Below are 26,013 nucleotides of genomic sequence, written 5' to 3' on the forward strand. Positions count from 1 at the left end.
CATTTTTATTCATTATCTCGTCCAGTGTTAACACATATTTAAAAAAATCATCCGCTAAACAATTTACAGTATAAAGGTTGATCCTCTTTAAAAAAAGAAGTCTGTATCACCACAAGACACTTTAAATGGTACCATAAAAATTCTAAATAATATAAAATACTGGCTTTAAATATCTTTAAAAATCTCAAAAATCATATAATAGGATAATTTTATTATTAAAAAAAAAAATAGGGGTAAATATATTAGATAAATTCTCATTCATCTTGTAAATATTACCAGTGATATAATAATAATTTTATCTTCAGATCTTCCTAACAACTTTTACGTTAGTATTTTATTTTTTTTTTTGTTTAGGCTAGAATAATATAGTCATGTAGGTACCTATTATTCATTTTTATCCATTAAATATTAAAATATTAGCTTCAAAGCGTTGTGGTCGTCATAACCATTATATTATATCTAATTTAATTCGTTCGGACTTTACGGATATCACAACCACACTAATATTTTCAGTCTCTTCAGATCGTTAACTCGTCCTTTTTTATTATTATTATTATTATTATTATTACTATTAAGTACTTATGTAGTTATATGTATTATTATCGTCGTTGTTTATTGTGAGTAAGACTCCAAAGAGCATCATAGAATTTCATATAAATAATACGTCTTCGTTGATGAGTATGAAGATGGAAGTGGGGGTCAGCGAGTCACTGTTATTAAGAACTGGGCGATCTCCTACATATTATATGTATAGTATATAATTTAATATTTTATAGCTATATAACAATTTTCGGTAACGTAATAATAAATACCTAGGTACCCAAATACTGCGGACAGCTTATCGAATTTTTTTTATCTTCAAAACCCTTCGATTCGACAAATAATAATAAGGACGTGTATAGTTGTGTATATAGTATGTAAGTATGACCCGAATTTCCAGACTTTTCCACGTCACCACACCATATATTATAACATATATACGATATACATATATGTATTACGAAAATCCCTAGGGCGTGTAGTGGTATACATAAATATATATGTGCGAGTAGTGTGCAAGCGTGCTATATTCGTACTATACTTGTACTCGATACCCCTACACATACACACACACACCCATATATATATATATATATATATTACCTATATGTATTTATATACACTATTATTATGTGCGAGGGGTGCAGAATATTATATATTATGCTCTGGATCGTTGTCGTTGTCGTCGTCATCGTCGTCGTCGGTCGTCATACACGTATAATACGAACACGTGTAATGAGTATAGTTACTGCACCCTCCGTCGATCATTCCCAATCCCCTCCGGCACCGTCGCGTGTATTATGGTATATATAGAAAATAGGGGCGGTACGATTTTTAACCATATTAGCTCGCCTCGTGGTTTTACCGCCGCCGTCCTACTCTTACCCCACGGCATTCCCGTCGCTGTGGTCGTAGCAGTTTGGCCGCGTATTATTATATTAATATTTTATATATATACATATATACATATAAATAATAAATATATATAATATATACATATGAACTTGCCGTGCATATACGAGTGCATCTCATCTATACTATATACGTTGTGTACGTAGGATAGGTATATATTATATAAAAAAAAAAAATAATTATACCACGATTTTTGTATTTCATGTCGACTGTTTTTATATAATATACATATTATTATAGTTGGCGCGTTAATATTATACTTTCCAATTTTAATACTTTTGAGATTTTTTTCTACATTGAATGACTGGGCTGTGTTCCCTATTTAGCATTTTTTTAATGGTAAGCGGTGTTCTTTTTTTTATTAGTATTTTCTAGTTATTCTCAAAATTATTATAATAGAAACTTGAATTTTTCCCGATTAATTGTATACTTAATTTTATAAATGTGTTTGGTACAAATTTCGTGTTTAAGGTATCAAATTTTATTATTTTTTAACTTTTTATTTATAAGCATACAATATGATTGTTTTTAAATTTTATAAGACTTAAAATTTTTATTTATTGCTTAATTTTTATGGCTTTTGAATTGAATATCACAACAAACTACTATCCTATGCCTATATGAGCATCGGAGCAAGCAAGTAGGTATTTCATACCTTCACCTTTTGTGCATATCCTATAATATGGCTGTTATTTATATTTCTCTTGGTAAAAATATAACTTTTGACACTTGATGTCTTGAATTAATACAAAATTAATTTTACAATAGGTATATTGTATATTTTATCAAAAATATTCTGTCCATATTTTTAGTTTTTGCACACCAACGTCCTTTTTGGCTGCACACAACTTGTTTTGAAACTATACGAGGGACGAAAATTCAAAATATAATCTCCTCCAGACGATCGCCCAAAGCCGCAGTTCTCGGTTGTTGACACAAAATAAACCCCAAATATTGTCACACTTCACCGCCGTTATAATTTTTTTTCATTTTTTTCATTTTAAGATTAATTCATTTTTTACCGACCGTGTTCGCAAAGAAAATTAAAAACACAAAATGTTCTAATTAAAAGTTTTCCCGAACAACTAATGCTTTTCTTGGTTGTTCAGTTCCCCGGAAATTCATCAAAATTTGAAAAGCCGCCAATCTATGTTGGTATAACAAATATAACTTTAATAATTGATTAATACCTATTTTAAATAAATAATTAGATGTAAAGAAAAAATATACAGTCAAGTAAAGAGAAGTACCTAGTTAATTTTTTTTTTTAAATAAAATTATTTTTGTGGTTTACATAAATTGAAAACAATTAAATGTCATTATCCGTAAATTGTATTTTATCTTTTTACAGAAAAATAAGATTTATGCTTCCAATTAAAATTTTTCATTCTTATTCATTATACAAGTATACTAAATGCTAATTTGAATATACAAATAAATTAATATAGTATGTATATTCAAAGGAAATTTAAAAATAAAAATATTTCTAAGAATATGTCTAAAAATCAACAACAATAAATTACAAAGCGAAAAAATAATTTTAAATAAGTATATGTTGTAATTATTATTTTAATATATTTTAATATACTGACTATGAAAAATATTATCTTCACTGTTTTTAAAGATAGTTTGAACATTTTTCACAATAAGTGTAATTTAATATTATGTGTTTGAATTATTTTTTTAATGTTAAATACCCAATTAACATACATATTATATTTTATTACACTTATAATATTCATTAATCATCATATTATTATACATTCTTTTTACATGTTTAATATGAAAAGGCCGGACAGGATACAGTCATCGGGTGTTGGACACTCGACTCGCTTCGTTGTTTACATCGACACAGGATAGTGGTGTGTTGTGATATTAAATTTAAAAGCAATATTTCCACGTTTTGTCTCGGTAGTTCTCATTTGTGCTTGAATAAACTATTGAATTTTTTTTATAAATTAGATCACTGATTTGTTTCTATAAAATATGTATCTGCTTGTATAAAATAGATCAGAATATAGTATTTGCATTTTTACAAAATTGAATTTATTATTTTCAATAAATATAATTCATGACTTCGTTCATAGAAATTAACATTCAAATATATTTGTAATTATTTTTCTTAAACAACTTTATTGAATTAATTTTGTGTTATACTTAAGAATAAAAACTTAAAATTATTTACCTTAGATTAAATTTAAATTATTATTATTTATTTTTAATTCTATAAACTGAGATACTTTGTTATTTTTTTATAAATAATAATTATAAAACTTGGAATTTAATTATCAGATAGAATACAAATTAATTACTAGTTATATGCACATTGTTTAACTATTCATTTATTCAGCGAACCATTCTTAATTAATAAATCATAAAGCTAACCTAAAATATTTTCAATAATTACAGGTATTGAACACAGAACATAACTTACTTTTAAGTTTACTTATATAATAATATGTCCTAATTAATAACTTCTATATTTTTATAAATAATATACATAAATTAGAAATAGATTATAGGTATAAATTCTTGAATATATTTTTGTTTACAGACTTAAGGCCTAAAGGCAGAGGACGTCCTCAAAGGATATTGTTAGGATTTTGGCCAGAAGATCACATTCAAAATGTAATCAGGACTGTTGTGTTTAGAGACGCACAAAACATCAAAGAAGAAGCATTACACCTTTACCCAAGAATACCGGTAAGAAAATAAAAATGTATATATTTCTTTAATTTAATTAAAACCGTTATATTTAACCATTAGTTGTCAGGTACCTACATAAAGGGGGTAATTTAAACGTGAAAAAAAATCTGTCTGCTGTACTATAATATAAATTCATAAGTTCTAACTATTGAAAACAAATATTTTGTTATTACTTCTTGGAATTAAATAAATATTCACATATAGTTATAATATTCTTTAAATTTAAATATTTTTAAGTACAATAAAATATAAATTATGTGTACAGTTTGTACGTATTCTTTAATTTAATAAATATTGACAAATTACCATTATTAAATTTTAATCAAGGACGTTTCGCAAAGCTTATAATTTATGATTCAACGATAATGGCATATATAATAATAAATGTACTGTACAATACGTCACAAAAAAGAACTGAAAAACATAATTGTTATATTACTTATTTATTTTGCCATTATTTGTAATCAAAAATAAATTTCATCAGTTGCGTGTTTGAAATAGTATTCCATTGAGTCGTTTTTTTATATTTATGTATTTTATTCTGTATATAATTGTATAAAATATATGTATATATATATATATATATATATATATATAGGTACATGATCTAAAGCCTAATTTAAATATAATTAAAAATATACGGAATTAAAAAAATTATGTACAAATAATTATACAATATGTGAATCCAAGAGGGGGGAAAGTCGTTTAGTGAACCGCGGTCCCTCCTGCGGTTTGTGGAAAAACTTTTTCAAATTAATAATGCATTCGAATTTTGATAGTTACTAGCAAAACAGTTCTCATCGTACGTATTGTAACAATGAGTATTCAGTGAAACTATTTAAACTCTATATTATTATTCATTGCCTATCTAATAAATGTGTAATATATAAAACTTGAATGGGACGTTAAAATATTGAACTATATCGTGATATTTTCTTTTAAGTCGTCTGCAATGATAATAATTTTGAAATGATTATTTATTTAATTTCACTGCAATAGATACACCTACATATACAGATGTAAACATATTGTAACAAATGTATTTTTTTAAATTAATATGTGCATATTTAGGGATGCTTAGGATTTTATGGTAAGGCGACCAAGGGTTGAGATGGGACTTTCTGAGATTGTACCCACTTGCCACGAACGTCTAAGCATGCTTATATGCGGATACCATTGACATTTAATTTTTTTAAGTAAATGGAACGTTTCAACATCACGAAAGATTATGCGTCGTCATATTATAAAATAATAAGTATTAAGTCATCACTCGTGAATTACGTTATCAGAGTTAAAAGTTATAAGAGTAGCTTATCTCCGATAAATGTTTCATATTATTTTTATAACAGTATATAGATACAAATTATAATAGGTAGGTATGTGAGTACCTAATACCTATGTATTTTATAACAAAAATCTACTATTTAAGTCTTATAACTCAACATTAACATTTACCAAATCATACAATTTCATCCTGATGATTTTCTTTTTCGATCAATTTTTTATTTTCCAAGAAACAATATATAATTTTATTTACTAAACAATATTCAACTTGAAAAATAAAAAAATAATACACAGATGCTCCAATAAAAAACCTATTTATAGTTTTATAATATTTTTGTTATACAAAAAAATTCACTTGGGTACCTAATATTACAGTTTTTCAATTGAGTAACATGTTTAATTTTTTAATAATTTTATTTAACCGAAATAGTACCAACAATTATTCTTCTAAATATCGAATTTACGTTTTTTTTTTATCTCATCTATACCTATTTCAGTAAAATGTTATTCTAGTTCACTGTTTTATGAGTTTCATAATTACCAATTAATGTCTAATGTCTGACAACAAAACTGGGATATAAATTAATGTTTAATGATGACATTAAAATATTAAACGCATTGAACATTAGCTATCGTCGTAACGTATTATGTAGGTACCGTGTTAGTATTTAATAATAATTGTGTTTAGATTAAAAAAAAAAAAAAATACAACAAATTTAAGCTGACAAATAAAACTCTTTTAACAAAGAATTTTATATAAAAAATGTAATTAAAAAAAAAAAACACTCAACAAACAGTTGAATTTTTACGTAAATACCTGTTTTAATTTAAATTCGTCTATTGTACATTAAAAATTTAGATCGAGATTAAAACATTTTTTGTCATTATTTTTATTACTTATTAATTATACTTATTTTCCATTAAAGTAATGTCTTAAATAGTAAGGCCAATAATAATTTATTATACAATCCAATTTGTCTTTTAAAAGTATATGGCAGGAGTAAATTAATTTAAATTTATGCAAATTAAAAAAATAAATAAAAACAAAACCATTTTTAATTTAAAATAATATTTTATAAAAGATTTATTTTTTCCTCCGTGAAACTTATATAATAACAATACCGATATTTTATGTTTATATAGTGTTTATCCGACCCAATGTCTGGTGGTCACTATGGTAACAACGCGGTTCAGTCGGTTGAAGGTCCCGTGTCGCCAAACTCTGCCGCGGCCGCTGTGGCTGCTGTCGCGCAGGGTATACGGCAGCAAATGATGGCCGCCGCCGGACATAACATCTCTCCTTCATCGGGTGTCGACGCGTTCGCCCTACTCGCCTCTTCGCACCTACCCAGTCCGGCTGACATGTCACCCAATTCGTCTCCACCCGATTCACCGTTAGTTTCCAACAACAACGTCGAGGTAAGAACAACAAAAACAATAATAATAATAATAACAATAATAACAATAATAATAACATAACAACATACCTGTAGTAGTGGGTTTTCGGAAGGGATATTTGAATATCTCAATAGTAATAATAAATAATGTAGAATTATTATACTTCTTATTTTACCCACAACCAGCTTCCTATCTCTATTGTGAGTCACATCACTTCGTGTACCTACGCGACGATAACCCCACTCCCATTACCTATGCTCAAAACCGATACTCCATGCACGGCCTGAGTAAACTGTATTTTTGTATTTCTATATAATATAATATGTCCTTATGAGGACGTCGCACCCGCATGTGTTACACACGGACGACATAGACAAAACGCGTTTGAGTAGAACTCTCTCAATTTTGGTACTAGAGTAAAAATATACCTATGATAAAATTATAATATGACAATTTTTTTTTTTTTTGGGGGGGGGCAAGACGATGAGTTTTTTTTTTAAATTAAAATTTTAAAAAGTTAAAGGCTATTTAAAAATGTTGACATTTTCGCTAATTCTAAACGATTATAATGAACGTTATATTGGGAACAATGGAAAAACTCGGCGTGTAGCCCTCCGAAATATTATCATCTTTTTTTATAATAGGTATATTTACTCAAAAACCAAAATTGAGCGAGTTCTATACTCAGACTGCACAAACGCGTTTTGTCTATGTCGTACGTGAGTAAGACGGAAAAAGCACATGCGGGTGCGACGTCCTCTTATAGACTTCTATAAATAGGATTTTTATAGCTGTTAACTTGCTTTTTTTAACATAATTATATTTTTTTTTACCACGTATATGTTATTACTTATGTCGTGTTTGGTGTGAATATTCCAATAAATAAATATAACGTGTCACGTTTTTATTTAACTATTTATTTTTCAAACAGGTGAGCCTTAGCGGTTACAAGCGATCCATCGACCACTCCAACCAAGACAACGTGTTCGTCGAAGACATTGATGAGCTCGTGAAGAACAGCCATTGTACCGGAGGCTCGTCAATGGGCAACAACATCGATCAGCAGCCGTTGCCGTTAGTCATCGAGCAACGGACTGAATAAAAAATAACACCTACACACAGACTGAGATAAACTATAGCGAACAAATCCAATAATACTGATGTATTAAAGACTTTGTGGTCATGTGAGTTGGTCGTCGATTAAAAATCAACAAAACTAAACAAAAAAAAAAAATTAAAAAAAACTATTGTAAATTTAAAGCATAGACTTATATTATTATCGATTGGCAGTCCTAGCATTTATTTTTAATAGATATTATATTTATTATTTTAAATTTCGCACTATGTAATCGTTAAAATATTCGCAATTACGTCATTCGATTTCTGTATATACAATAAAAAAAGTATAACATATATTTTATTTTGAAATGTCAGCGGTTTGAAAACAAAATTCACAAATATTTATTGAAGATAATATATTATTGTAATATACGGTTTTTTTAAATTATTTAAAAAAAAACATAGTCAAAATAACTATGACTATAAACTATTACTCGCGTATCACGTGAATCAACAAGTAGTTTTTTTATTACATATTTGTATATTATATAATATAATATATTTATTCGTATACTATTATTTATGACATTATATATGTGGGCAATGAGCACCAATGTATAAAATATATTACGTAAAATGTATATTATATATATACATATATATATATATATGATAGGTGTGTATATATTGTTTGATATGTGTCAATATACTATGTCTGACGGACAATAAAATGTGTTATTAATAATTAACAGTAGGTTGTAAAAAAAAAAATTAAAAATATTTAAAAAAAAACTTATAAACAGTAATGCTTGTAAAATATGACGTGCGGTTGCCATGATAATTATTAATATTATGTAAGAGTAGTTTTTGGAGTATCGAAAAAACAATTTAATACATACTTTTTAAGGCAAGATTGTATTGGTTACCTGTTCCTAGCACGTAAATATCTATTGTAAATCATTTATTGAAAGACAAACATTCTCAACGGACTAGGCCAGTAAAATATATTTCATGTTCTTATTTCCTTATTATTATTATTATTATTTTTTTTTTAGTTTTAGATTAATTTATTTACACACACTTTTGTTAGCATAAGCTTGTTGTATGCATAACTCTCATATTATACATTTTGATTAATTATGTATTGTTTATAATTGTATTCATTAAAATATTATTATTATTATTATTATTATAAATGGACTTAAAAAAAATTGTACTTGTTTTAGACTACACAAATAAATAATATTGTAATACTCCGACGTGTATATTATTAATAGAAAAAAGGTAATACTTTTTCTTTTGTTGTATATTTTTTAAAAAAATAAACCTTGCTACATTACATACTCGACGTGTTATTCTCATTATTTATTTATAGAAATTATTTTATTATTTTATTAGTTCTTGGCATCAGACAAACAAAAAAATTAAAAATAAATAATAAATAACGTAAAAAAATATATTATCCAATTAATGTACATAAAATACAACTTATAAAAGAAAATATTTTTGTTATATAGTCAAATTAAAATAATAGACCATCATTAATTATTATCATATAATGTATAATATTATGTAATATATATTAAAATATTTTTGATATTAACAGTATTATAATAGTATTTTTAAACAAATACTTTCAGCATTAGTATAATAATAAACAGATAAAAAAATGTTGTTGATACCATACAAATTATTATTAAAATATTAAATTAATAATAATAAAAAAATTAGACATTGATTTATGTTATATAAATAGAACGCTAAGAGTATAAAAATATAACATTATGTTTAATACGTCTCTATGTCATTCTGATCATGTAAATTTGACATAAATATGTCTATATGCAGTAAGTTTATTCATCATTAGAAAATATTTTGTCCTGAAAATAAATACTTAAGAAGTATTTTCCACTTAAATATTTTCTTGCTTTAATTTTAATAAAATACATCAAAATCTGTCTAATGCGATTTAAACATAAATACATAATAATTATAATAAACACCAACATCAATAAACGCAACTTTAAGTTGCAATTTCAATGTAATGTATAAACGGTAGGTATATAATACATTTACATGACACACATATTGTAAAGTTATTTACTTAGTTTTTCAATAAGAATTCATTTAAGACTTAAGTAATAATAATCATTGTTTGTTATAAAAATAAATTAAATATATCTAAAACACAGGTGTTCAGTGCTCACGTTTTTTAAATATTATTCTGATTTCTGACTAAATTTTTAAACCGTATTTGCCTACAAATATTATTATTATTTAATAATTAATTAAGTAACCAACTATGCAGCTATACGGCGGCCTAAAGCTATAGATATAGGTATTATCTTTTAAATATTACTTTAGGCAAAATACATAATATTAATCTTATACACATTATTAATAAACATAATATATTGTGTATAGTGCGTATACTTTGTAGTCTTATAGATAAAATATTATTTAATCTGCCTATATGTTACTTTTAATCCCGAGCTTGTTTAAACAAAATGTTTATTGTAATGTAAATTAATATCATTATGAGTAAACTAACGCTATGAATACTGTAATATTATTATGAAATTGTCAACGTGACCTCCAAAATAAATAGCATAATAACACAACATTATATATATATATATATATATACATTATACATGTATGTGTACTATAAAGTGTAAATGTACATATTATTATAATATATATACATATAATATATTATATAGTTTGTGAGGATTAATCAATTCGTTATTTAAGTTATCATCAACTTACTGCACATTTCATTGCGATCGTTGTCTACCAAGGACTAAATTTTAATGATAATAATTTTGTCCATGATTTTAATATTCGATAATAAGAATATTACAATAAGTAATATAATTGTGCTTGCTGAGACCAATGACGATTGGAAACACGTGTACCTAAATGGCTAAACAGTAAGTATATACCAACTATCGATTTATTTTTTTAAAACAATGGACATTATAATAATAATACGATGTTATATTTGCACTATCCAATCATAATATTCATTTAATTGAGTTTTACTCGCCACAATCTCTTAAACATTATAGGTATAGGTACCACACTACAGCAGTGGTGTAGCTATAGGATCTGAGGGGTCTACATTTCTACAGCTCTTACTGAAATTTTAAAATGCATTCAGTGTTTACTGTTTAATTGGACGTACATATTACGTAAAAAGTAAACCACTTATATACTCTATAACTGTAATTTGTACCCCCCCAAAGCAAAATTCTGGCTATGCCACTGCCATATTAGATTAGGTATATATTATTATAGTACGTCTAACTGTACTTACTCGTAATTCGTTTATATTTATGTACAACTTGTAAAGTATTCATATAATGTTTACACGTATACGCGTAAATATAACTTTAGCAGCGTGCGGTGGATACCAAGTAAAACAGGCCTAAACGGAGCTTATTTTGATGTGCTTTTTTACATATTTTGCCTGAATCTAAAAATAAAAATGCGATGTGTAGGTACTTATATTCTTACTTGATGGGGTAAGGTGTGCATCAAATCAGTCATGCGATTACTAAATAAAAACCTTCAAAATGGTACCTAACACTTTTCATACAGCAATTGTATAATAGGTAATATATAGTTATAAGTTATAACTATAATACCTATAAGTATTACCGATGTCCTCCATCACACACACATATATTCTTACAGGTGAATATAGGATTCTTTTTTAGGGGATGCTAATAGATTATTATTTTACACATTAATTAGACATAAAAATGAAAATAAATTTATATAATTTCTTATTGAACAAAAATAAAGGACGACAGCACTCATCAATAAGGAAGATTAACACCTTCTGGTAGATCCATTCCAATATATATGCATAACATGATGTTTTTAATAATTATAGATATATAGGTACATAATACACAGTTAATACTAATAATATTACTATTATTAATCAAATATTCAATTATACACTGCGCCGACCGCTGCAAATTATATGCATCATTGGTTGGTACGAATTGTTAAAAATAAAATGAATCCAAAGTAAGAAAGTATAATATATTGTATAAACGATATATATACATAATAAATAGCCGATATGCATTTTAATCATTTTATATTCGTCTATAACAGAATTGGTCTTTCACTTATATTATAATGTTAATCTTAATTCTATGTCGCACGGTCTATACAACTAGTATCTACCTATATACACAAGTTAAAATACAAAATCGCGAACCTCATAATTTATATATACTAGTTTTATAGTTTATATACTTTGTAGCCAAAAACACGAACAGAATACATACCTAATACCGTACAAATATTATATTTCATATATATTACATAACTAATAGTAATACTAATAATAATAACTTGTTAACACAATTACACAATAATAATGCATAATAATAGGTAGATGTATATATTATACATGTATAAGGGTAAGCATTATGATGAAAACATCATACAGGTATTGCATTCCCATAGCATTAAAATTGTACAAACCATATAATAATAATAATAATAATAATATGGATAATAGTGGGCTCGGTCATTTTCAATTTTATATATAAAATAAATAAAGGTACCTATAGTATATAAGTAAATATAATGCACACGCGGGCACACAGCTCTATACTACAGTAGGTACTAAATATACTATAAACTAACATAAAACAAATAATATTATATGTTGTACTATGCGAGTCTGTGTACAATTTGTTAACTTAAATATTAAATTCATGAGCCATAATTTTATTCTATTCCAACCTTGGAAATAATGATACATTATAATATAAAACATGCAGTTAAAGCATTTTACATGCCCCGAAACAAATTGAAAAACACAATTGAAAGTTAACTAAAATATAAATATTTAACAAAAAAAAAAAAAAAAACATTAATTATACTAAAATACCTATATGGCTATATATTATAATATACCTATCATTTGTACGTATGTAATATTTAATATTATACAACCTATATATTATTATAATCATAATATGTGAAATAGTAAAATACACATTTATATTATATATATATATATATATATACCTACGTACAAATTAATATACGTATATGATAATAGTCGTTATTATATATTGCGCTACTAGGTATACTTTTAAAATACATTATTATTTTTCTACCTATGACGAGTCATTATATAAGTCCGTGGAAACTTTTTTTCATACCTTCCTACATCATTTATATATGCTGGTTCTTTTATCAAACAACACTCATTATATTGTTTCAAAACTAACAACGCAGTATTTTGAAAATATTTCTTTTATTTTAAGGCGCTATACATTCAACAACGTTATTTAAAAAAAAAATTATATTTTTATCATTTAAAAGCAGAATATTTTTTCGGAGTATGTAGAAAAAATTCAAATTTTGGACAAGTAATGATTATAGTATGGTTATATGATAATTGATTTCCAACAATATTGCATTAATTATATTAATATATTATTACATTTAATTATTATAATAACATGCAATACCTAGCATATTGTATCAACTTATAACTCAAAATTCAATAACATCTTTCCATTAATACCGTATAACAGTAAAAATAGATTCATAGTATAAATCGATAATGTCTTAAAATAAATCAAAAATATCATTGCGTTAAGGATAAACAAGAATTGTGGCACAGTATTATTAAAGTTAGAATAGAGTGAAGAAACTAAATGATAGGATACATACTACGGCACTACGCCATGTCGCCATGATAGTTTAACGAAAAATGCTATAGAAGGTGACGTAGAAGTTTATATTGGAAGTGGAAGGCCAAGGATGGAATACATGAAACAAATCATGATAGACATGGGATAGGATAGCTTCAAAGAACTAAAGGAATTAGGTTACAATAGGGAAGCATGGATAACTTCAGTAAGCTAATCAAACGATTGAAGACGCAAAGAAGAAATCATTGCATATATTAAAATCCATAATAATCTAATAAACGTAAACATTTTAAGTTCCACGAATGATGTTTTTAAATTATAAAAAATTAATAAACATTGTTATGTTTATCGTTTTAATAAGTATAATTTTGTTCAAATTTGAATTTAAAATGTCCATAAAAAATAATTGCCTTTTTATATTTAATGGTTTCTGTATATGAACTGCTTTACATGAATCTTCCATTTAATTTTCAAAACTTGAATATATTATCAAAAGTTTTTATGAATTTCTAACTTTACCTATAAAATATTTTTAATTTTTTGCGATTTTGACGAAATTTGTCAAAATTCTAATTTCTAATGTATATCATAAAATTGATGACCTTTGTGTATTTTTAATATTTTTATACAGACATATAGGAACTATAGTGAATAATTTTAACTAAATTTATAGAAAAAACAATTTTAAAAATTGAAAACTATCATTCCTATAAACAGCTAAAAAAGAGTTTAAAATTTTGAAAAGGTACTTATCGGTTATCACGACTACCTACCTTTCTTTACGCGGCGTAATTTAAAGAAATGAATTAAAAGTTAGGAATAAAGATAATTAATTCGAGGACTGAGGAGGAAAATGTTCAGTCATGCATTTTAAAATTTGAAAATGCCTATACATGGATTATATCGTGCTTTTGACGTCACATGAATTCAATGTTTTGTTCTCGTCTATAATCCAATACAATAAGTATAAATGTATAATAAAAATAAGATAAACCTAACCTTATTTAACATATACCTACCTAATACTTGTAACATTTAAATTAGATATTAACTTAGCAGATGTAAATGTAAATCTAATTTCGATTATCTAGATTCTAGATACAAGTAACTTTATAGGTACCTTTTAAGTTGTAATGTTTACATTATTTTCACATAAATAATATAATGGTATACTCAACCCCCGTCGTCTATAACATAGAATAGGTGGAGGCTGATGACATCGCGTAAAAACGTAATAATAAATACGGAAATGCCACAAAATGCAAGTACTCGGGCTCGGCATTCCGGCCCCACAACAAATTCAATAAAATAATATATTACTTGCTTAATTATTAATAGGTACTTGCAATTCATACATATTAAATAGCTCCTAGATACTTGTGCCTATATACCTAAAATAAATTAAATAAAAAAACATGTTTTTTAATCTGAGCATATAAGATATTTTCTTATGACATAGATAACATCATATTATTTTTCCTCGAATTGTCCTGCAACGTGATATAATAATCCACTCGTTTTATTCTTAAAGAAAGCTTTTCTGTCCCTTTGGCTTGTGTAGTTGTGTATATAATATTATAGTAGGACTACTAAAGTACTAAGGGTATTCCTCTAAAATACTTCCTGAATATTATCCTATTTAAATTGTTAATAATATTATATATTAATATCGATACATGAAAATACGAGATTTACTTTATCTCAATGTCATAAATGCCATATTATACGTACTACGTAGGTCGTATGTATATAGTATATGCAACGCAGTACCGAGTATAGGTAGATTGTTATTTTCTCATCAAACAATATCCCTTGGGGTAGGTACCTACCTAATATTAACATAATTTCGCTATACTATAGTGCTGCTATAGAATCCTTTAAATTATATATTACTCACACAACATGATGAACTAAGACAATAGTTATTAAACGAAATAGATGATCATAGACTTTATAAGGCACACAATCGCCTTTATAAAATAATAATTTATTATTTGTACAATATATATAAAATGGATTCGTTTCATAAATCTTATTACGATTCTTATAATATTATGGGTACCTAACTATTATCATATTAGGCACCTAAATAGATATTTATGGTAAAAATTATGTTCCCCATTCTTTTAATGAGACACACAAGTTTTAAGTATTTTCCTGAAAAAATACTTTTTAAAAGTATAATTTGAGTGTCATATTACAAATATATAAAATATTATATTATATATTAATACTATTCAGTATTCCAACTAGATAGTTTGATACATAGAATTAATAATTAACATACAATTTGTTGGAAAACTATTTTATATATTTTGAATTAATATTGAGTAAAATTAATTTTATTTTTCAATAGTTAATGCCAATATAATATTATATCAGCTGAAAGTATAAAGGTATATCATGTTACTTTCAATATTTTTAACACTTGTGTGTACTGTAACTTATTATGTTATACATTTTGGCTTGCCTATATTAAAAACTATTCAATACAAGTATAAGTATTGAAATTATTTCACTTTGGTTGTCAAAAATGAAATAACTAAAATGCCTTTATATTTCATAAATAATTAAAAATATTTATAGTAACATTACAATAAAATAATTATTATAAAGGTTAGCGTTAAACACAGTAATCAACTAAAAAAAACAACCAGTATTGCTCTTCTTAGCTGCCTACCAGTCATGTCCTTACTGAATAACAAGATTTCTATGATTACCATTATCTCATGTCTAATTATATAAGATTTTGAATGATGCAAAAAAAAAGAGATTGAAATTTAAGACTACATTAAAATATTGAAGTACAAGTCAATTGTTAAGTATACAGTATAGACCAACAGGAATATGGATCTATAAAATAGGTACCAAAACAGATTAAAAATATTTGAACAATATACTATTCACTCTATAATTTTATTCACAATATTACTTTGCTAAGTAACTATCTTAATATCTTTAAATATGAATGGGATCACCACTCACTTATGAAGAATTACTATTTGAAGTTTAAACCCCAAAATTTCAGCTTTTTCTTATGTGTATAAATCAATGTATGTAAAATAATGCTGGGAAGTTTAATGATATTAGTACATATAAATGTATGAGTATTTAGATAGAATTTTCATTTTCAACTTAGGTAACAATTTTGTTATTTTTAAAAGCACTGAAACTACCAGTTTAACTATGATCATCACTAACGGTAAACTAGACACAAATAAAATAACTGGACATTTTTTAGATTTCATTTAAAATGATTTAGATCAATAAAATAATTTTCAAATCACTTAATTACCGTTAATCATAAATAAATGTTAAAACAATTATCAACAATAAATGTTACCATAATAATAAACGAAATGTAATAAACTAATAAATAAGTACTGATGATTAAACCAAAAAATAGCATTTTCAATTTTAAATAAACTTTAATATCGGTTAAACTCAGGATTTTATAATAAACATTGTGAACAAACCAAATTTGCAAATGTATATAATATTATGTACATAAAAAAAGAGTTATAAGTAGTTATATATAACTGACAGATTTAAAATTGTGATTTGTATAGACCGCTTATTGACATTAAAAAAAAAAGTGTTTTATTACATTTATAACAGATTTTATCTATTTCAAAATGTAACATTATTTCATGTAAACTGTATAATTTTACAATATTTTATTGAGCATATTAGGTAATTGTATGAATCTATGAATATATAAATAAACATGTACATAGCAATGATAATAAAAACATGATTAAACATTTCAATAAGGCACATTTGAGAACAAATAAGATACTGATTCACCATTATGTGTCCGCCGAACTGCCTCAGCAAACATCATTGATACATCTATACACTATAAAATAAACATATAACATTAATAAATGTAGTCTTTAATAAACATATGCTTTATATTGTATGCTTTTGTACATTTTTAAAAATATAATGCTTATAGTTTTGAATTTATAACAATTTGTTAAAAATCATTCTTTATTAAAAAATAAAATTGCTTGGGTCAAGATTGAAACAATGAAAATGGGAAAAAATGAGTTGTGATGTCATAAAGTTTGGGAATTATGGCATTAAATAACAAACTTTATTACTATAAAATAAAAACAATAAATAATTATAAACTTCAAAAAAAAAAAAATAAAAATTTGTATACAGCCCACCCCCTCCCCCTCATCCTGATAATAATTTTTTTGCTGAGCTCATAAAAATATTAATTTTACAAGTCTTACCAGTATATGATAAAAAATCATGAAAAAAATATATTTTTGTTTATATTATGAAAAATGATTTACGTTGGATTATTTTAAATATTATTACTATGATGATAAATAAAGCACTAAAATCCAAATTAATTTATTATACTTACACGAATTTTAGGACATTCTTTCATATGGCCATCTTGTGGAATGGTATTGGTAACTACAACAGCTTCAAAACATGCATTATTAATACGAGATATAGCGGGTCCAGAGAATATACCATGAGTTAAAATTGCATACACTTTAGTGGCACCTGCTTCAGTTAACCTAAAAAAAAGAAAATATTAAAATCTTATAAAATAAGACAAATTATATTATAATAAGCTTTTACTTTTCTGCAGCATGACATATTGTACCACAAGTGTCTGCCATATCATCAACTAAGATGGCAATGCGTTCTTTAACATCTCCCACTAGAACCATTGATGCCACTTCATTAGCTTTCTTTCTCTCTTTATGAATAAGAGCAAACTCAACATTTAGACGATCGGCTATTGACGTGACTCTAGAAAAATATAATTTTTAGCTATACGAACTCTTAGATTTGCTTATTTAAATTAATATGGTACCTTTTAGCACCACCAGCATCTGGTGACACTATAATGCTGTTTCTCCATTCAGGTATGTTTTCTTTTATCCATTTTAGTACAGCTGGTTCAGCAAATAAATTATCAACAGGTATATCAAAGAAACCTTGTATTTGAGAAGCATGTAGGTCCATAGTTATTATATGATCAGCACCAGCTACTGACAGCATATTGGCGACTAATTTAGCGGATATTGGTGCTCTACTCTATAATGGTAAATAAAAAATTATTTTAATTTTCTTTTTTATGCCATGTAAAATAAATATATATTATATAAATATGTATGTGATTAATAGTATTATTTGGGTATATATGTTGTTTTTGCCTATACCAAAGCCACCCATTCACCGATAAGCAAGTCATATGTTAAGTGTTAGTAGCTTGGTCAATCAGTGAATTCATGGAAGTTTCAGGTAATTTATTATTTATTTTCAAAATAATCCTTAACAATATTTTACAAAAATATGTTTTCCACTGATAAACCAACCACTATATAAAACTGAAATAACTACTAGCTTGATAATTATTGATTAAATAGAATCATGCACCAGTAATTAATTTTTATAAAAATTCTAAATATTATTATTTCTAATTATGAATTTATTTAATGTATAAAAACAGTTGAATAATAATAAAAAAATATATCATCAAAAAGTTCCCCTATTTACTGGAACTGATCAGAACAACCGACTTTAAAATAGAATTTTGGCCTTTTAATATAAATTATTTTTATTAATTATGAAGAATAAAAAAAATTATATACAATTATAGATACCAAATTTTACATGGATACAAATCGTAATGCAACTCTAAAAAAAATACTATACCTACTAATGTTTCTAACATTTAATTCTTTGAAATGGTAAAAAAAACACAATATATTATATACATTGTTTTCTACAATTTTAAGTTTGAAACAATTTACTATATAAATTAGATTAATATGATAATATTGATACCATATTAATGTAATAAAAGTATAAGATATTCAAGTATAAAATTTTAAAAATTATAATCAATAAATACATCAATTAAAATTTTGAAATTAAAAATATATGTTAAAGTAAAAATCAATTAATGATATTCAAACAATAAACATGCAAACATAAAGAAATGTTACAGAAACTTTTGTTTCAACAATTCCTAAAAAACATTTTTTTAGCACCTGATTGCCGATCACAAAATCTCGAAATAATTCCTGTAAAAATAAAGCAAACAAAAATATGAATTGGATGGCTAATTCATTTCTTGAAACTAAATAACTGTAATAATAAATTATAGCAATTAAAATAGGTAACATAAATTGCGTTAATTATGCTACCATTTCACTCAATATAATTATTAGTTATTAAGACTCAAACATCACAATATGTCCAACATGGTTTCTAACATTATTTTATAATTGGTTTAAAATATAAATGAAACCTATTATAGTTATGACTAACACAAAAATTAATTTATTTTACATAAATATTATTTAATTGTTTTCAACACGTTTATACTCGTAAAATAGATTATTTTATTAAGTGCTATTTTTATTTTATTTTTTTAACATGTGTATGGGTTATCAAAATGTAGTTTATACAACTTAAGTATTCAAATGATATTATAAAATAAACTATAAATCATGCAATCAAATTATTTCATCATGGATTTTAATTCAATGACATTATAATATACATAGTACAAATTACACTAGCACTTATTTTAAACGAAAATATTATGCTGCAAAATTTACAATAATTATTTTACCAAGCATCGTATTATGTTAAATTTTTAATATATTATTTGTACAATTATTGTTACCGTAAATAAGTACTTGTATCTTTAATATAGTTAAAATAAATAAGTTAGGTAGGTTGTGAAAGCAGGTAATTAAATGAATTGCTTAGTATAAAATGAAACCCTAAAACAAAAAAATATATGTGCTAGGTGTTCATGCCAAGAAAATAAAGTAGTGTTGATCCTAACTAAAAATAAAGTTTTTAATAGAATTGCAAAAAAGAAATTTAGTAGGTAGTGATATGTTAATATTATATAATATACACATGCGGCAAATAAGCTTTTACAAATATTGCTAATATTTCTTTAAAAAATGTATCCACAAAATTATTGTTTATAATTAAAGCAAAACATGAAATGATAAAGCTTTGTAGTAGGTACCTTTGTCAAGTTTAAAATTAAAAGAAAATTTCTGAGTGAAGCGTTAATGGTAACATAATGGTTACACTTTTGGCAACTATCCTAATTTTTCTCACCTATATATATAAATAATAAGCCTTTATTAAATTAATTGCAACACTACGTGACATCCAATACTTTCATTGTAAACATACAATAATTTATAACTGCGTGAAATTAACAAGTGATATTCAACATAAGAGAATAGGGGCTTTTAATGGCACAACTACAATAATAATTCAGTGATATAAAGAATCAATAACTGATACATTGAAAACTGACATTTCAAAACACACAATACCCAACAAGACGCATATTTTTATAAATCCCATAAAATAATGTATGAATTTAGTTAAAATGCCCAGGTAAGTATATTTAATAATGTGTCATTGAATAAAACTATACCCGAAACTTCCATTCATTGCACTTGACGGTTGCCCTTGATCTATTATTGTCATTCTCGGGGATGTCGCCATTCTTTTGTTTACAGCATGAACAGTGAAAAATGATTAATAAGTAAGGTGCGGATTAGAGTAATATTCATCATGCAAGTAATAAAAGGAAAACAGATTAATTGGCATGTGAACATTTTGAAAAATAAATATTTTTTTAAATATCTGCACATAAGAAAAGAATCAAATGTATTATAATAATAAAAAAATGAACTACCTAAATAACTATGAACAAATTTTTTATAGATACTTATGAAAAGGAATAACAAATAACTAATACTTTTGCCTAGTTTATAAGCCATATTATATTATAATAAGGACCTGTAGTAAATTTTAATATCAAACAAAATATAAGATTAAAAGAAAAACCTTTAGTACTAGAAGCATTTTAATTCTCTATAATAAATTTAAATAACAAAATCATTTTAAATTCAATTATCTTGAACAAATGGTATTTATCAAATGGTACATTTTCTTCTTTACACAAATTCAAACTTTAAAATTTAAATCATTGAGGCTGAATTAATTATTAAATAATTGAAGTAAATTATTTTATAATATTGCATATTCTTTCTTCAACATTATAACATTATTATACCTGATAATTTTAACTGTTAAGTTATTATTACTTTAAACAAAAAATAATAATTTTATTTTTTACATTTTAACACATACAAGAGATATTTTTTGTTAGTTAAGATATAAATAATTTAAAGAAAAAAAATAAATGTTGTAAGTAGAATTGCAGTGTAAATAGTTTTTTTCTTTTTAGTAAATATGTACTAATGTAAAATGAAAATGTAATAGTTACTACAATATTCTAATTGATAAATGATTATGGTTTAAAACTAAAATTAATTTAATTTAATAACTTACCTTATCCTTTTTATCTTGCCTAGCGTATGGAAAACATGGTATGACAGCAGTAACACGTGATGCAGATGCTATTTTACAAGCATTTATCATGATTAATAGTTCCATCAAGTTATCATTAACTTCACCACTACCACTTTGGATAATATAGACATCTTCTCCTCTGACTGATTCTCCAATTTCAACACTAAAATATACATTGAAAAAAAATTAAGGACTATGAATAAATACATAGAAATTACTTAACATAACAAGGCTGTAAATATGAAAAAGACAATTTTAGTCATGTATTTATAGTTATTGTAATTATTTACATATCATTTTGAGTTATATGAAAACAATAACTTCAGGAATATATTGTTTTTAATCATAATTGTACCTAATCAAGTATTCAAGTTATTGCCAATTTTTTTTTATTTTTTATAATTTTACAATTTAAATGGGTTTTTATTTGAAAAACCTTGTAAAAACCATTCTCATCAGTTAAAAAAAATTATTAAATATCAACCAATATACCCAGTTACTTAATTTAGAGCAAAAAATTAGTTTTTCTAGATGAATAAAAACATAATTAACTCTATTACATTATGTTAATGTGACAACATATTACTTTGTTGCTAAGGAGTATAAGGATTATTGATAAAACAAAGCAATTGATGACAGCAGTTAAAACGACATAATACAGTACTTTACAATAGGTTATATACTTATAGAACATTATTGACCTTAAATATACCTATTTTTTTAATCATGTCTATGAAAGATCTTTATTATTAATACACTCGAAAAGATGATCAACAGGTAGCTTAAATAAAAAAAGTATCATTGATGCTTACAGAATTTGATTGTTAGAACTGCAAAACGTCTTAAAATCATTTGTCTCAGTGACAGATAGCACCTATACGCTGTACGAGACACGTCTTGTCGGTTGACATAGTAAACAGCAGTACAGTGGACGTGCATTATGTTGGTTGATGTTTTACACGTGTACCGGAAGCAATATGATACCTATGTCAGGAATTGAACGCGTAAGGAAAAGGCACAAGCATGTACGTCATTTAAACTGAGATACGCGCGCGCAAACACGTGTTTCCGCCGGACAAAACCATTTTCTTAACCTACAAAAAAAAACCTATCCGGAAAACGGAACTGACGGTGAATTTTCATCTCCTTACCAACTTAACGACGTGAGGAGTGTCAAAGGGTCAAATTATATTCGCGAAAATGGATTTGTGACAAGTACACGACCTAGACAATAGATACCGGTACGACCTAAGCAGTACACTCGGTGACGTAAAACCTACGACGAGAAAAATTGGCAAAATATAAAACCAGTTTCCGCGGTGTTAATGATATATATGGATGCGTGGGCGGTGGTCTTGTCGCTTCTCGGCCGGAAACACAAACGGTCACAATATGACAAACCATAGAAGGAAAATAACGAAATTATGGGTTAGACACCGACGCGTCGGGGGGGCTTAGCTGTTAGACCGGTCGGCGGCGCGCTTTCAGTTACCATGTTTCGAGGTTGCTAAACTTCTTGGTGACCACCTTGCCGACATCGATGCCCAACCGGTCGACGATCCGCTGTGCCAAGTCCGGGTGCGACGTGCCGCTGAACACCTTAATGTTTGGCATTCTGTTGTTGGCGACGTTTGATCGGGTCGTGACCAAATTTGATTTTACTAGACACCTGGCGCGAATGGGTTCGGATGATAACAAAGGCATACTACCACGGCGATCATCGTAATTCGTAACACTATGCAAACGCCCGCCTACCGGCTGCCGCGCGTACCCCACCGAAAGATCGTCGCTGCCGTCGGTGGCGGCGACCGTCAGTACTACGCACCGGGCGGCGAGCTCTGGTAGTCCGGGCGACTGGCAAACCCTTAGGGCATCCGCAGGGGAACCACGTGCACGGTATAAAAATATATGTATATAATGCTATTACAATTTATAACGATGCCACTATACTTAATAATTAATATTATTATTAGTCCGCGGCTTATGCTATAATAGTCTACAACTAGGTAATCCACTTATATAATATTATGTAATATATTTATTAATTTACCTATCACAATTATTAGCACTTATATTATGGCCTTGATGTACACTGACACTCAACGGTATCAAATTTTAAATGTCACCAATTTTGTCGACCGCATAGACATATAATATTATATGTCTATCATGGTCGACCGTATTATTTCATGATAAAATCCTATTGCTTTAGAGTTTAGACGTTTATATTTTTAATTTTGACCCTAAAAATATATTAAATAGTTTATAAATGCTTTATTGTAGTATATAATATGGCGTTAGAAATACAACGAATTATTTAATAAAAAATCTGATCTTATTTTAAGGTTTACAATTTTTTTTTCTTAAGTGTTACAATTTAAAACAATTTTACAGTCAACTCTTCATCAAACACCTTATATAGTTTATATATTAACAACTATAAAGTATGTGTATAATAGTTAATACAGTAACAATAGTAACATTAATATATAATTATATTTAACAGACACTTAAATTCTATACTACAGTTAATACTTAAACATAAATCCGATAATTAGTATCTTCTATTTCTATATACATATAGCTAGATATACGTGTGGGCGTGGCGACATATTGGACTTCTATTTTCCCACCTAGGATAAACCTATACTTTTTGTATAGGTAATTTAATTTTGTATTCTTGTTAGGTAACATTACAATAGACACCTTCCTCATTTTATACTTATTAACATTTGTCAAATTAGCCATTAGATTTGCCATTATACTATATTGTATGTATACCTAGATTATTAATAAAAAAATGGAAAAAAATAATTTAATTTTCATATAAATAATTAGTATACTGTGTAATAAAACAATACAATGTAATATTAATTCAAAATCAATGTTACATACATACAACCTACTTATTAATTTATGTCCCATTACCAGATGTCATGGATATGATAGGCGATAGCTTTTAATATAATAAAAATAATAATTGTTCATTCGGTTTAGTATTTCAACACATCTTCAATGTATTAATATGTGGATTACTATTTATGGTCTATAAGGAATCTTTTTTATTTTTAGATTTGTAGTAATTAGTAGACCGAAACTATACTAACATCATAACAAGGAATTAGGAACCTTTCTATTGTTCTAAACGTTCAGACATCACAAGACAACACTAAAATGTATTCTACACCCTATACAGCTGGTACTACACTTCTACAACGACTACAACAACTACAACAACTACAACACCTTCCTCTACCTGCCAAACAAACTATAGTAAATTGAATACGTATTGGTCTCTAGTGAGTTAGATTTTATATTTATTACACTTTATATTTTAATATTATCTCAATCAATATTTCCCTAGATAAATATTATATGCAATTATTCAACCCTTAATTAATTTGACTGTATAATAAATAGTTGATGCTGAATAGTTCTCATTATATTAATAATAAAGGAATATTTTGGAATACAAATTTCGATTTTGGCTGATTCGCTGATTTATTACATTTTCAAAAATTGTGCTCTTTATTATGAAAAATATCATTACATTATAATATATAAATATAAAAGTTGTATATAAATATATAATATTCTCATTTCTCAAGCTATACACCAACTTGTAGAGTTTGTTAAATGTCCCAATGAATTTATAGTCCGTCGAGGTCTTTTTTGAGTACTTATGGTTCCTCGAAACCCACACGATTACATCTTAAATACCAATAATAGGTGACATTGTACAGTGTATAGCTACTTTAATTTTAGTCTAATTGGTTTCATTAACTTTGTCATTTTTGGCTCACTATAACAATTTTTAACTCTTGTACATCGTGATTTATAAAGGTAAAAATGTAACCTGTAGTTATATAATATCGGCTATACAGTATACATAGCTTATTTCATTTACATTTTTCATTGCCTTTTGTTTAGGTATAACTGTAAAAGTATATTAGTGTAATTATTAAACAATAATTTTGTCTCGTCGACTATCGTACCTGTTATCCTCATACCAGTCATACCTCGTATATCT

General features: G+C 26.3%; 2 protein-coding genes across 5 annotated transcripts in view; one reads left to right on the forward strand and one right to left on the reverse strand.

The window, feature by feature from the left end:
• LOC132928607 (protein bric-a-brac 1-like) overlaps positions 1–9,155 on the forward strand; it is a 41,420-nt gene extending 32,265 nt beyond the window's left edge. The window contains exons 4-6 of the mRNA XM_060993404.1: positions 4,007–4,155; positions 6,586–6,861; positions 7,772–9,155. Of these exons, the coding sequence (XP_060849387.1) occupies positions 4,007–4,155; positions 6,586–6,861; positions 7,772–7,942 (596 nt within the window). The 3' untranslated portion in view covers positions 7,943–9,155. The remainder of the gene's footprint in view (positions 1–4,006; positions 4,156–6,585; positions 6,862–7,771) is intronic.
• Positions 9,156–17,000: 7,845 nt separating this feature from the next.
• LOC132929519 (ribose-phosphate pyrophosphokinase 2) lies at positions 17,001–23,806 on the reverse strand. Of its 4 annotated transcripts, XM_060994909.1 has the most exons (8): positions 23,476–23,806; positions 21,963–22,146; positions 21,040–21,111; positions 19,619–19,651; positions 18,436–18,659; positions 18,198–18,371; positions 17,974–18,133; positions 17,001–17,451 (listed from the first exon to the last, which is right to left on the reverse strand). In XM_060994909.1, the coding sequence occupies exons 1-8, from the start codon at positions 23,685–23,687 to the stop codon at positions 17,359–17,361; spliced, it is 1,152 nt and encodes a 383-aa protein (XP_060850892.1). In that variant the 5' UTR covers positions 23,688–23,806; the 3' UTR covers positions 17,001–17,358. The 4 variants fall into 4 exon arrangements, with proteins under 4 accessions (XP_060850892.1, XP_060850894.1, XP_060850893.1 ...); XM_060994911.1 differs by lacking the exon at positions 21,040–21,111; XM_060994910.1 differs by lacking the exon at positions 19,619–19,651 and having other exon boundaries at positions 23,476–23,803.
• Positions 23,807–26,013: the final 2,207 nt, after the last annotated feature.

Source organism: Rhopalosiphum padi, chromosome 4, assembly GCF_020882245.1.
Source record: "Rhopalosiphum padi isolate XX-2018 chromosome 4, ASM2088224v1, whole genome shotgun sequence".
NCBI lineage: Eukaryota > Metazoa > Arthropoda > Insecta > Hemiptera > Aphididae > Rhopalosiphum > Rhopalosiphum padi.

What these genes read in the sequence shown, in the direction of transcription:
- LOC132929519 (XM_060994909.1), bottom strand. Translation starts at nt 23,687, where the DNA reads ATGCCTTTGTTATCATCCGAACCCATTCGCGCCAGGTGTCTAGTAAAA. An exon ending in TTTAGCAACCTCGAAACATG is followed by an intron (nt 22,147 to 23,475) that starts GTAACTGAAAGC and finishes TGTATATTTTAG; the next exon opens with TGTTGAAATTGGAGAATCAG. An exon ending in GGCAAGATAAAAAGGATAAG is followed by an intron (nt 21,112 to 21,962) that starts GTAAGTTATTAA and finishes TGTAAACAAAAG; the next exon opens with AATGGCGACATCCCCGAGAA.